We start from the raw sequence: 13597 nt of genomic DNA, 5'->3' as shown, positions 1-13597 counted from the left end.
CCTTTGTGTGTTCCTCTCCCCGTCCGCGCAGCGAGACGCTCAGTCGGTGTCGGGGGTGTCGCTGGCGGCCGCAGTTTTCTGTGAGGCCGTGTGCCCGGACCGCTGCGGTGCCCAGGCCCGCGCAGCCAGGCGCCGAGCGCCATTCCCCAAGCTGCGGCTTTATCATCTCAAGCAAGTCCAGCCCCTTGGAGTGTGAACAAAGGCTTCGAGCCCTCCGGTCTACTAGAAAGCGACCGCCGTGGGAAGAGCGAAAAAAGCAAGCGAGTGAAGCAAGTCTCAGCACAAAAAATGCAGGACCGCGCGGTCAGCTCCACCAGAAGCTGACGGAGAAGCTCGTCTCGCGCGCCTCGACAAAGTGCCACCAGCGGGGTGGGATGTAGAGGGTCTCGCCCTCGCGCAGCAGCAGGTCGATGAAGGGCGTGCCATCAAAGAGCGGGAAAGCGGCCTCGTCGGCTTGGTCGGGGTCGAGGATGCGGCTGCTCACCTCGTGCAGCCCCGGAGGGTGCGGGTAGAGTCGATCCGAGTGCAGCGGCGAGTAGAGGCGGACGTACTTCGAGCCCACCACTTGCGCGAGCAAGTTGTGGTACCTGTCGTAGTGGAGCGGCGAGACGGTTCCCTTTGGCCCGAGCCACGCGTTGATCCGAAGCTCGCCCGCCACCGCCACCTCGGCCTCCCCCTCCGCCTCGTCCTCCTCTTCGAGCGAGAGCGAGCAGTAGTCGGGCACGGCGATGTCGTCGCGCAGCTGCGGCACCTGATCGAACAGCGCGTGCTGCGCGAGGTACGCGCGCCTGCCGCCCCCCTCCTCCGCTCGCTCGAGCTGGTCAACAAAGTCGGAGAGCCGGACGAGCTGCTCGTCAAAGTCGAGCGAGAGGTAGTGCTCGCCTGGTTGATTGAACATCGCCATTCCTTACTTGGGACAGCCTGATGACAGTCAAGCGAGAGGCAGCGCTCGCCCAGCTCCACAGGGACGGTCCTGTGCCCCGCCGCCCGGCGCAAGTAGGGCAGCGTCCAGCGGCGAGCGCCCATCGAAGGCCAACCGTCGATGGCGCCCTCGAGAAGCGCCTATTAGTACCAATTGATCATGAACTACGAATAGGACCAAGCCGCTGGTGGCACCCTCGAGAAGCGCCGGCTGCGACTGGCTCATGTGCTCGTTGAAAAAGTAGGCGAGCGACGGGCGGTTCAGCCGCGGCGCCTAACCTCGGGTCGTCTCGGGTCGTCTCGGGTCATCTCAAGGAGAGCGGCGGGCGGTTCAGCCGCGGCACCGGGTGGCCCCTCAGTGGCCGGTGGGCGGAGGCGGAAGTCGAGGCCGAGGCGGAGGCGGAGACGGCGGAGGCGGCGGCGGTGGCGGCGGCGGAGGCGGCGCTTGAAGCGGAGGCGGCGGAGGAGGGAGGGGGAGTGCCGCTCACGGCGAGAGCGATGCGGGTCGCCTCGCGCGCCGGCTCGAGGGAGCGGCCGCTCGGAAGGCGGCTCGGACCGGCGACCGCCGCGGCCCTCGCAGGCACCACGCCCTCGCCAGACGCGCCCTCTCCGCCGCCACCGCCGGCGGCGGAAAGGAGGGTCTCGAGCCGCCGCGCCAGCCGCAGCAGCGCGGCACGGAAGCGCGTGTCTCCCAGCATCAGCCCGAGGTCGACGGTGCGCAGAGCGCCGAGCAGCACCTCGCGCTCGGAGGCGGCGTCAACGCTCGTGCACGCCACCGCCGCGCAGTGGCACGCCGCTGCATAGGCCGCACGCCACACCGGCGCAACCTCGGTCCAATGGCCAGTGTGTAGTACCTTCCACGCCAGCTCTTGCGCCACCGCGCTGTGCTCCGCTGCCGCGCGCCAGTCTGCTGCGCCGACTGCATCGCTTGCACGCCCGAGAGCGCCAGCGGCAGCTCGGTCTGTCGCGTCGAGCTCCGCGACCACCGCCTCCAGGACGACTGCGTCCAAGGTCGACGCGTCTTCCTTGCGTGGCTTGACGCGCCGCGAGGCAGAGTACACCATGCGTGCGTGTGGATTCCTATTCTTTTTTTGCTGCGGCCCTCATCATGAAATTCTGCAAAAACCTGACCGGCCCCTGCGGTGCCCCTACCTACCTACCTACCTACCTACCCTACTTATGGGAAACTAAAAAAAATCATGGGATGCGTGAAGGTGGGGACTATTATACCAACTAAAGTGATGGCTGGTGGTACTCTCCTGCAACCACAGTCCTTCCCTGTGACATGGCAGGCCACACTCAGGCCCTACAAGCAGCAGATCCCCATTTGGGGACGTTTGACATCGTGATTTCCCCGGAAAATACTGTCCCGTTTTGCTGTTCACAGCTAGGGACGGCCTCTGCGGCAAAGTCAAACCACCCCACCTACCGCCTACCGCCCGGGCCTACCTACCGCAGCAAACCTTCGGCTCCCGCTCAGAGGCTCGCCGCGCCCGTGCGGCGCGCCGAGGCGGCGCCGAGGCCGGCGCCTTGCACCCGGCCCGCGGCCGGCACCGCCTCGCCCCACAACTGACCGCCCTGCGGCCCCTGCGCAGCCGCAGGCGTACCACAGGCGTCGCTCAAAAAGCGACGCCGGGTGTGGGCTGCTCCCTTGACCCGTCACCCGCCGCGCCCTCGCCCGGCCGCCTCACCGCTCACGGAGCGCTCGGCTGCTCGCCGCCGCCGCCGCGCGTCCCGCGCCGCCACGCATGCCCCTTGCCCTGACGCGCGCGCTCTGCAGCGGCGCAGAGCGCGCGTCCCTGGCACAGACGGAGCAGCGACCGCGCCAGCGGTCGCTGCTCCGCCCCCCCGTCGCGCGCGCCGCGCGCGCGCTGCCGCCGCCGCCGCCGCCGCCGCCCCCTCCTCGCCGTCTTCCCCACCCTACCCTCTGTTGCGCGCGCGCGCCGCGCGCTGCGCGCCCCCGCCCCCGCCCCCGCCCCCGCCCCCGCCCCCGCTCCCAAGCGCCCCTTCCCCGGTAGGTGTGCGTAGAAAGTGGAACCAATCGAGAGGTGGCAGAAGCCGCCGTGTGTGACACATCTTGCGGCACGTGAGAGTGAGACAGAGCCCCGGCAGCGGCCAGCGCGCGCGCAGCGGCCAGCGCAACAGGCGTTTCAAACAGCAAACGGGACGGCCTGCGCAGCCTCTAACTATTCTTTTTCTGCTGTGAAAATAATTTCCAGCGCGAGGAGAGGGGAAAACCCGACGGGAGGGCCCAGACCTACCCTACCTACGACCTACCCCATGATGAGGGTCGCCGCAAAAAAAGAATACATGTGTGGGTAGGTAGGTAGGTAGAAAGGTGAAGAACAGCCAGGCTCGGACTGGACACCAACGCGGTATGGGTGGACGCTGGACAGATGATGACGACACGCACGAGCGACAACAACAAACAACTGCTGCTCCACGAGACGTTCGGCGGCGGCTTCTCGCCCACCGCCGTTCTCAAGCTGCGCCGCCTCGCGCGCAAAGTCGCGCGCGGCAGCGTTGACCGCACGGCCTACTCGCCCAAGTACTCGCTCTCTTTTATGTCCCACCATGCAGAGCGCATCTCTCTCTCTGTTGTGCGAGGCGTGAACCGCGCCATTCGCTCTCACCTGGCAACCCTGTCTGCACGTCTCGCGCGCGCGTGAACAGGGCTCCAGGCCCCAAATTACGTGTGAGTGTTAGAGTTGTTTGGTATTGCTAAAAATCTCTCTCTCAACAACAAACAAAGTTGTGCGAGGCGTGAACCGCGCCATTCGCTCTCACCTGGCAACCCTGTCTGCACGTCTCGCGCGCGCGTGAACAGGGCTCCAGGCCCCAAATTACGTGTGAGTGTTAGAGTTGTTTGGTATTGCTAAAAATCTCTCTCTCGAGCGACACACAGACACAAACAAGCTCACAAGACACACAGCCAGCGGGCTGCCACACACCCTGAGTCGGCGTACACATAACTCAAGGCCATATCCTCCCTGTCGCCCCCCCCAGCACTCCACGGTGCCAAGAGTACAAACAAGGGCACAAGAGGTGATCCCCGAGACTGCTCAGTGCCCGAACCCAGCAAGTGAATGCCGTCCTGCGCCGACACCGCGTAGCCCCAGTAATCGCATTCGATGAGCAAAGGGGCGGCCTCCGTAGTAGAGGTAACGCCGGTCGCCGCGCTCTATCCAGCTCCCCCCGTCGTTGATGGCTTTGTCGTTGAGAGCAACGTGCCACAGCAGGCTGCTATGCAAGCAAGTACAGACGAAGCGATTGCGAGGGTGATACAGGCAGATGAGGACGAGGCTACGCGCCGCGCCGTCGAGGCTGCCTGCGTGGCGCAGCGCCAAGCAATCTCTGCAACTTGGGTGTCCCCCGCTGCCCCAGTCCATGCGGTGAGCCAAGGCGGGGCTGGAGCGACCTGCGGCTGTGGGGCCTGCCACTGCCGTCAGCGCGATGCAGCCGCATGGGTCTCTCCTCTCACGGATCTCGCCCCGAATTTGCGCCCCCGCCCCACTACTGCTGCATTCTCTGCAGGCCTGCTGCGGCTGCACCGCATTCGCCATTGGGGTGGGTCTGTGGGGGTTGGGCTGCTGCTCGCCAGGTGACGCACACCAGCTAGGAGCGCTGGGCGGCGGTGCTCTCTCATCAGCTGCCACGTTCCGAGCAGGCGGTGCAATTTACGGCCTGTTCCACGGCACGAGCGGTGAGGCCACACACCGCTCGCCGCGCTCTCCGCCTCTGCTCCTCCCCGTTCGCATGTAATATATTGTCCCGCATCCCCCAATGGCCCCCATCTCTCTCAAAGACCTAATTGCTCAGGCGGCTGCTGTGCTGCCCAAGCTGCTCCGGCGTGTCCGCCAGGCACGCTGCCATGACAACGGTCCTGTTCGGGTGCAAGAACACACCTTGTTTTTAGAGCAGCAGCCAGGCTCTCGCGTCTCGGCCCGACGGCCCCCCTGTTTTGGGTTTTCGCGCTGTACACAGCTAACACGCCTAAACGCGACGCTCATCTACCAACCCGGCACTTGCGAGCGCCGCTTCGATGGCGTCAGCCACGGGCTCTGCCGCAGCAGAAAACTGCTCCATCTCGCGCAACACGAGCCCTTCGCGAACCGCCCCGCCGGCGGCCGGCGCGAGGAGGCGCAAGAGCTGCTCGTAGCCGGGCGCCGCCTTGGCAGAGCCCATGAACATGGAGCGCGCCAGCCAACCATGGTAGCGAGCAAACACCGCCTCGTACGCTCGCCACATGGCCTCCTTGCACCGCTCGGCGCCTGCTGCACTGGTCGCGGGAGGGCCGCCGGAGCTCACATCTTGCAGGACGAGCTGCAGGAAGCGGAGTGAGCGGGCCAGCCATGTGAGGCCTACAAGAGGAGCGACAGCCTCTCCGGAGCAGCGGAGAGGCGAGTGGCACAGTCACCCGAGCGGAGGGGCGCCCATGGCCGCGGACGGGTCCGGGAGGTCAGCATCCCCCAGCGCAGCCGCCTCCCACGAGAGCAGTGCCGACAGAGAGAGCGCGTCGTGGCTGCCCCCGCCGGCGCCTCTCGCGGCCGTCTCCTCGACGCACGCCTCCGCTGCGGCGCGCACTTTGCGCACGTTTCGCGCGTCGTTCTGGGCGGCGAGGGAGAGGGAGGGGCCAAAGGCTCGCTGCACCGCAACCAAGCCTTGCTCCAAGCTGCAGAGCAGCGCCTCCACGTCGAGCGACCCTCCTCTTCCCGAGTCGACCAGCAGCGCCAGCATGGCCACCCCTCCCGCGGTGAGGGCGGAGCCCGGCGCAGGCTGGCGCTGCTGGCCCGCCGCCGCTGGGGAGGCCGCCTCTCTCCGCGCAGCCCCTTCCCGCCGCGAGGGCCGCATCGAGCCGCCTATACGGGGCTCGAGGCCGCGGTGGGGGCGGCTGGCGGTGGCGGCGCGCACTCTCTAGAGCGGACAACCGCCCTCGCCCGACGAGACGCACGAGCCTGAGGCCCGCGAGGCGGGCGTGCCGGGGGGGGAGCTCGCCGTGGCCGCAGGCGAGGATGCGACTGCAGACGTCGATCGCGCGGGAGAGGGCGCGGAGGGCGGGCCGAGCTGCTTCTCCGCCGCCGCGTCAGGAGGGAGAGGCCGGCAGGAGGGGGAGGGCGGCGGAAAGGCGGTTGCGGGGGCGGCGGCAGCGGCAGGGCGCGACGCAACACCACAGCTGTGGTGGAGGCGGAAGAGGCGAGGGAAGAGGCGCGAGACGAGCCTCGCGCGGCAGGGGGGCGCTCTGGCGCCTGCCGCGGCGACGGAGGCGAAGCCAAGCGCAGCGCACAGCACAAGAGCGAGAGCGTCGAGCGCGACGCGGCGAGCAGTTGAGCGGGCGCCCTCCTCCTCGCTGCCGCCTCCCGCCTCGCCGCCTCCCGCCTCGCCTGCGCCCGCCCCTGTCTCAACTGCCCCCGTCATCACTGCCCCCGTCTCGACCGCCCCCGTCTCGACTGTGCCCGCCTCGACCGCCTGCCACGCGAGCAGCGCCAGCAGCGCGAGAGACGCAGCGCAGAGGAGGGCGGCGAGCGCCCCGGCTCGACGTGCCGCGGCCTGCGGCGGGGCCACGGCGAGGCGTGGCGGCGAGGTTTGGCGGCGAGGCGAGGAGCGGGTCGGCGGTGGGCCAGCCGGGAGTGGGAGGGGCACGGCTCGCGCCTCCCAGTGGCCGACGGCGCCCCTCTCGCAGGAGGAGGAGTTGCACGAGGGGGAGCAGGAGCTGCAGGAGGAGAAGCAGGAGGCTGTTCGCTCGGGAGGGAGGCTCTCCTCGGTCGTACTCGCGCCACGCGGCACGCGCAGCGGCATGGACAGCGGCGACGGCGGCGAAAGCGGCGGGTTGGACCCCGACCTCCGCGGCAGCTGCTGTGGAAGCGAGTGCGGCAGGGCGAGCGGCGGCGGCGCGAGCAGTGGCGTCACTGCTGCCGCTGTAGCCACTCGCGCGTCGGCGGAGGAGGGACAGGAGACCGCAGCGTCAAAGACGCCCAGGAGGCACCGCCCGCCAGCAACCCTACAGCGCAAAGGCCGAGTCCAGGCAGAGCATTGCTCGTGGGTGCCTCCTCTCCATGGCGCACGCCGCTCTCCAGGCCCGCACCCGCCACGTAGCGGCGTTCGCATCGGCTGCGGTGTATCCTGACCCTCGTCGAGCGCGTGGAGCGCCGCAAATACAGTTCGTGCCGTCGATGCGTCATCTCTGCACCCGAGCAACAGCGCTGCCAGCCACCGCTCCAGCGCCAGCCCACGCTCGCGAACGATTGCGCGGGTGTGCCGCCCCGGCGCCCGCCTGCTGGGGAAGCTTGGGAGGCGACTGGCCAAATCGGGCCAGCGTAGATCAACCTCTTCGCGCAGTACTCGTAGAGCTGAGTACCGAAATGACAGCGAGACCGACTGGCTTCCCTGCTGCAGCTCGAAATGATACATTGTCGGCCCAAAGTTCGACGCTGAGCCAGCACCGATGAGCCGCATGGCACTCGTGACCGGGACAAATGCACGGCAACGCGGGGGCAAAAGAAATTAAGACTCGGCCTGCGGTATAAAGGGGAAAGGGGGACAAAGCAGAGGCTACAAAGACGGGGTCGGGGAGGCACGGGCTGTACCGTCGGAGCTTCCGGCGTGACATCTACCCAAGTTACTGAGACGATCGAGGGGTCCCGTACCATGCGGAATCTGAAGCAGTCCACCGCCTGAAGCACAGCGACGAATGCGGCACCGGCGACGCATGGCACGAGGCTGGTCATGACGCAGTTGTAGGGTGTTGTGTGTCGTCAGAGTGACTCTCTGTGTGTCAGGGATAGTCAGGGCCGTCCATCAGAGCTCCAGTAAGCTCGGAGACACCCCATTAGCGCGGCTCGACCTCTTTGAGTCACTGCCTTCCCGGCGGTTTGGCTGTAGAGCCTCTTCATTCTACAACAAACTCTACAGCAAAATCGCGCTCTACATCGCTCTACAACGCAGGCAGTTCGTCACGCGGCGGATGTAGAGCTCTACAGCTCTACAGCGCTCCAGAGCGCTCTACATCTCTACAGCTCTACAGGGCGCTCTACACTCTACATCCTCTACACCCTCCCTCAGTGCGGAATCGACCCTATCCAGTGCTCAAGTCACAAGTGCTCAAGTTACTAGATCATCTAGGCCGCAAAATAAAAACGGACGCTCCTCACTGTGAGATGGATCTTTGTGCAGGGTTCTTTGTGGGTGTGGTCGGCGACTAGCCGGGGTCGTCCTCCCGATGGGGGACTCTAGCACTAGCCGTCTTCCACTCTTCCACAACCACATGGTCGCCTCCGGGTCCCTGCTGCTCCTAATCTCATCGTACATCCTCCTGCTGATCTCCGCAAAGTCCTGCTCCCTCCCTCGTCTCGCCCTGCGCGTCTGCTCCGCCTCCCCGTCGTCTGCCCTACGCTGCTGGTGATTGATGTCGCACGCGCATGCCCACCCTCACGGCACCCACGCCATACCCGCGCGCTGACAACACATACCTGACATGCGCACTGCACCGACATCCAGCCAGGCTCCCGCGTCGACGTTGACGCTAACGAAGAGAGGCGCGTTGAGCCGGCGCAAGGAGCACGTCTCACTCACACCACCACTGACGGCCTCCCACTTCTCGGCCGCAGCTTTTCACACCGTGGTACCATCGGCTCCTCGTCGCTAGCATCATCAGCGAGTACACCCTGCCTCTCGCCGTTTGCCCTGGCGAACGTGGCCGTGCTGATTGTCTACCGCCGCGTGGCTGTGCGAGATCTAGACGTGCACACCCCGCACGCCACTCGGCTGTGCTTGCGCAGCAGACGGCGTGGGCGGCTGCGCAGGCCCCTGGCCGCGGAGGAGGAGGCTGGCCCGTCTGGCGGTGTGCTGGCGGTTGGAAGTAAGAGGGAGAGGGAGAGGGAGAGGGAGAGAGAGAGAGGGGGGGGGGGGGGGGAAAAAGGAGGAGGAAAGGGGGGGGGAGAAGTGTCCCAAGTCCTGGCAAGTATTTTCTTCTCAATAACAAGGCTGTGTCAAGAGCGCTGGTTGCCATGGCGTCCGCCGTCGGCCTTTCCCTCGCAGTGCTTAGCGCGGTTTTCAACGGATCGTTCGCCGCCTTCTCCAAGCTCGAGAGCGCGGGCCTTGTCCACCCATTCATCTTCAACCTCTACCTCGCGCTGGGAGTGTGGGCGTCGTCGTGCGCCGTGCTCCCGTTCATGGGTCTGCTCGGCCACCCGCCTGCCGTCGTTCCTCTCGGCGCCCTCGCCGGCGCACTCTTTGTTGGTGCCTCGTCGCTCTCTTTTGTCGCCTGCGCAAACGTCGGCCTGTCCACGGCGCAGGGAGTCTGGGGCGGCGCTGCCATCCTGGTTGCGTTCCTGTGGGGCACTCTTGGTCCCACACCAGTCGGGCTGCCGGTGGTCTCTCTCCCTTTGAGCCTCCTCGCTGCAGGCCTCCTCCTGCTCGGGGTGGCCGGCATTGTCAAGAGTGACGAGCTGGGCGGGTGGATCGAGCAGCGGGGCGTGCCGCCGACGCTCGAGCCGCTCATGGCTGGCGGCGGTGCTGCCACCGCCACTGGCACCGCCACCAGCAGTGGAGCCAGCAGCCCGACGGGTGACGCAGTAGAGTCGCCGGACACGCCGCCGCTGACTGTGACTTCTGCGGGAGCGGCGGCAGCCTTGGCCGCGGCAGAGCGCGGCGGCGGAGTGGGCGGGTCACGGCCGCTCGGGATCTGTGCCGCGGCCAGTGTGGGCCTGTTTGGCGGGTCGGTGCTGGTGCCGCTCAAGTTCCTCCCCTCGGACGAGTTCTCTGGCGTCGCCTCGCTCGCCTTTTTGCCCTCGTTTGGCTGCGGCTGCCTCGCTGCGGCGGCCAGCCTCGCAGCCGCCTTCCGTGCCTGCCGCGGCGAGCCCGTGCCGCTCGGTAGCCGCGGCACGCTCCTCGCGGGGCTCGGCTCGGGGCTGGTTTGGAACCTGTCCAACGCCTGCCAGCTCCTCGCCATGTCGGCCTACTCCGTCCCGTACGGCGTCGCGTACCCGATCCTGCAGGCCTCACTGGTCGTCGCAGGGCTGCTCGGCATCTTCCTCTTCCGCGAGATCCGCCAGCCTTCCGCCATCGCGGTCTTCTTCGCCTCCGCCGCGACCGTCGTCGCCGGCGCGGTGCTGCTCGGCGTCTTCGGGCCGAGCCCAGCAGCCGAGCCCTCTGCAGCCGAGCCCTCTGCAGCCGAGCCCTCTGCCGCCCGCCCGTCGGATGCGCTCCGGGCGCCGCCGACGACCGCGGTGGATGCGCCGCCCGCGGCGCCGCCGCCGGGCGGCCACTTGAGCCCGGACGCGCTCGAGATGCTCGGCAAGGTGCTGCTGGAGGTGATGAGCATCCAGCTGCTCGGCTTCCTGCTCAAGCGGTCCGGCGCAGTCACGCCCGTCACCGAGGCGGGAATCGGGCACTACGTCGCGGTGATCGGCTTTCCGTGCGTGCTCTTCAGAGCGCTCTCCGAGCTGCAGCCCGCCGCCGGCATCCTCCCGCTGATGCTCGTGATCGGCTCGGCAAAGGCGCTCGTCTTCGGAGCCGCGTACCTGATCGGCTCCCGCTCCGCCTCACGCGCGGGCGGCGCGCCCGGGGAGCCCCTCCTGCGAGGGGCGCTGTTTGCCATCTTCGGCACAAACAGCGACGACGTCGGGCTCGGCGTCCCCATCCTCGGCATCCTCTTCCCCGGCCGCGTCGACGCGCTCTACGTCCTCGCCGCGATGCAGGCCCTCCTGCTCCCCAGCCCTCCCAACCCTAACCCTAACCCTCGCCGCGATGCAGGCCCTCCTGCTCCCCAGCCCTCCCAACCCTAACCCTAACCCTCGCCGCGATGCGGGACCTCCTGCTCCCCAGCCCTCCCAACCCTAACCCTAACCCTCGCCGCGATGCGGGACCTCCTCCTCGCCGCTCCTACCCAGCCCGCTCCAGCCGCCGACCCTGACCCTGACCCCCACCCCCGACCCCGGCCCCGGCAGGCCCTCCTCTTCAACCCGCTCGCGTACGTCCTCCTCGGCGTCAGCGGCGCGAGGAGCGGCGAGCCAGCCGTCCGGCCGTCCCTCGCCGCCACCCTGTGCACCGTGCTCGTGGGCCTCCGATCGAACATGCTCGTCCTCTCGGTCTTCGCCGGCCTCGCGTACCGCCTCATCGTCGCGGCGCCGCTGCCCTGGTTCGCATCGTATCCCATCGAGCTACTCGGCCGGCCCTTTCAGCCGCTCGTCTACCTCATCGGCGGCTTCGGCTTCGTCGGCGCCTTCGACTCGCTCACTTCGCTGCCTGCCGCGGTGCTGCCTCTCGCCGTGGTCGCCCTCAAGAGCCTCTGTCTACCGATGGCCGCCTTCCTCGCGATGCGCTGGGTCGAGCCCGACGGCGACTACATCTTCCTCTACGCCCTGCTGCCGTGCGCGAACTCGGCGCTCGTGATCGCGCGCATCTACGGCGCCTCCGGCCCGCTCCTCGCGACGCTGAGCTCGGCGCTCGCCCTCAACAAGGTTGCCGCCTTCCTGCTCCTCTTCTTTGCGGGCATCCTCGCCTCCGAGTCAAGCCCGCGCGAGGCGATGCGCATCAAGGCGACCTTCTCCTTCGCGATGCTCTGCCTCTCCCTCGCCGGGGGCGTCTGCCTCGCGCTGACCGGCGCGCTCACTCCGGACTGGCGGCGGAGCCGCGGCATGCGCAAGCTGCTCGCCCACTTCGTGCTGCAGGGCCTCCTCGCCGCTTCCTTTTGCGGCGTCCAGGCGGCGAACCACTCGCTCGGCATGCGCCCCTCCGACACGCCCACCTACAGGTTGCAGTACGCGGCCATCGACGCGCTGCGCTGGTCCACGAACGCCTCCCTCCTCCTCCTCGCCCTCGACTGGGCACGCAGCAGCCGCCTGCGCGGGAAGCCGCAACGCCGCCTCGGGCTCGGCCTCCACTTGGCCGCTTCGGCTGCCGTCGGCCTCGCGATCTCGCTCCCCTTCTCGCTGGGCGCCGCGGGGCCGCCGCGGCCGTCGCCCGCCGACGTGGGCACCGACTACTGGCTCGCGTACGGCCGGAAGCAGGCGCTGGCCTTTGCGGTGCTCTACGCCCTTTTTGGGACAGCCAAGCTGGCGTGTCTGCTCGCAGTAGCACGCGACATGCCTGGCCGCCGCCGGAGCCAGACGGTGCTTTTGAGCGTGCCGGCGCCGGGCGACACGAGCCCGTTCCCGTACCCGCTCTCCGTCGGCGTGTTGGTTGCGGCGATGGCGCTCAAGTGCCTCGGCCAGGCGGGCCTGTGCGGCTGGTACTACCGCGACCAGGGAGGGATCGCGCAGACGACCGCCACCGTCGAGCTGGTCATGGTGATGGTCGCGCTGGAGGACGGGCAGGGCCTCCTCTCCTTCTTGCTCTTTGGGCTGCAGCGGGCGAGCATGGACATCGTTGGCCGCCTCTGCTCGTGCCTCGTTGGCGGCGCCGCGCCGGCGCGAGACGACAACCAACAACGGGTGCTCGCGGCGTACGTCGTCGCCGTCGAGGCGCCCGATGAGGCCCCGCAGCAAGCCGATGGCGCGGCGTCTCCAACAGTCGAGGCCAGCAGTTGATCGCCGTCTGCGAGATGAAAGGTACACATGCCATGAGATGTGTCGGCATGTGCGCGAGAGACCAAGATATGGTCAGGTCACGAAAAGTGTGTGTGTACTGATACGGTACGTCTCTGTCGTTCTCCACCCTGGGGCGCCTGGGCTCGTGTGTGGTCGTGCTGGCGCGGTCGCGGCGACTCGGTGTGTCGGACATGAATTTTGCGTGTGGTGGTGCACATGTTGGAGTTTATTATACTCATGTGTCATGAGTTGTGGTACATCGGCATGTGTGAGATAACTGATATATGTGATAACTAAGTCAGTCAGTCAGTGTTACACACGTCCTAGCATGGACGACGGGGCACACGCACTCGCGGAACACAGGGCATTACACACGAGGCGTTGTGTGCGTTCTCAGGGAAAGGCATCACCACAGACAAATGTATAGTCAGAGGGGCAGCAGTGGGGACCCCCACTCACGACCCCGCGAGCGCCTGTAGCGAGATGTCCATCGCTGCATTGGTTCTCGCCAAGCATGAGCGCACTGGTTTAGTGCGCGCAATGCGCGGGGAGGGCGGCCTAGCCCTCGCCGGCATGGCAAAGAAGGCGTCGGGCGGGCGCCTGTTCTCCAGCGTCTGGCGCCAGGCCGAGCGATCGGCGGCGAGCTCGGGCCACCTCGAGCGGTCGATGTGGAACTTGTCGAGCGCGGTGCGGATGCTGCGCCCAAACGTCATGTTGGGGCACCCGATCGGCCGGCCGTGAGGCACCCACGATGAGAGCATGCGACGAGGTAGGCGATTGAAATCCATCCTGCTGACATGCCCGAGCCAGCCCAGCCGGCGTCGGTCGATGTAGTAGTCGATGAAGTCGAGACCTAGCCTGGCGCAGAGTTCGCCAGTCGTGATGTGGTGCTCCCACACGTGCTTGCGAGTGACACGACACATCGCACGCACGCACTGTGCGTGGAAGACGCGGAGACGGTGGAGGAGGCGCTCGGTGAGCGCCCAGCACTCGCACCCGTAGAGCAGGATGGAGAGGATGAGCGAGGTGTAGACCGCGCGCTTGGCGGCAAACGAGACGTCCCTCGAGCTGAAAAGGCACTTCCGAAGAGCGCCAAAAGCTCGGCCTGCCGACTCGATCCGGCTGTCGACGTCGAGCCCGTCGCTGCAGTC

The 13597-nt window shown here is 67.4% G+C and overlaps 2 protein-coding genes across 2 annotated transcripts; one reads left to right on the top strand and one right to left on the bottom strand.

The window, feature by feature from the left end:
- Window positions 1-304: 304 nt before the first annotated feature.
- Window positions 305-1985, bottom strand: EMIHUDRAFT_213927 (hypothetical protein; the record flags this gene model as incomplete). The annotated part of the gene is made up of 4 exons (XM_005764511.1): window positions 305-882; window positions 912-1062; window positions 1100-1195; window positions 1410-1985. 4 exons carry the CDS (start codon window positions 1983-1985, stop codon window positions 305-307), a joined length of 1401 nt encoding a protein of 466 aa, XP_005764568.1.
- A 10224-nt stretch (window positions 1986-12209) lies between these two features.
- On the top strand, window positions 12210-12441 carry EMIHUDRAFT_357492 (hypothetical protein; the record flags this gene model as incomplete). Its single annotated transcript, XM_005764510.1, has 1 exon — window positions 12210-12441. A coding segment is annotated over one exon (232 nt), but the record flags the coding sequence as incomplete, so codon positions are not given.
- Between the last annotated feature and the right edge of the window lie 1156 nt (window positions 12442-13597).

Source organism: Emiliania huxleyi (genome assembly GCF_000372725.1).
Source record: "Emiliania huxleyi CCMP1516 unplaced genomic scaffold EMIHUscaffold_59, whole genome shotgun sequence".
NCBI lineage: Eukaryota > Haptophyta > Isochrysidales > Noelaerhabdaceae > Emiliania > Emiliania huxleyi.
The sequence above is the reverse complement of the archived record's forward strand: the minus strand, read 5'-3'. Positions and strand labels throughout refer to the sequence as shown.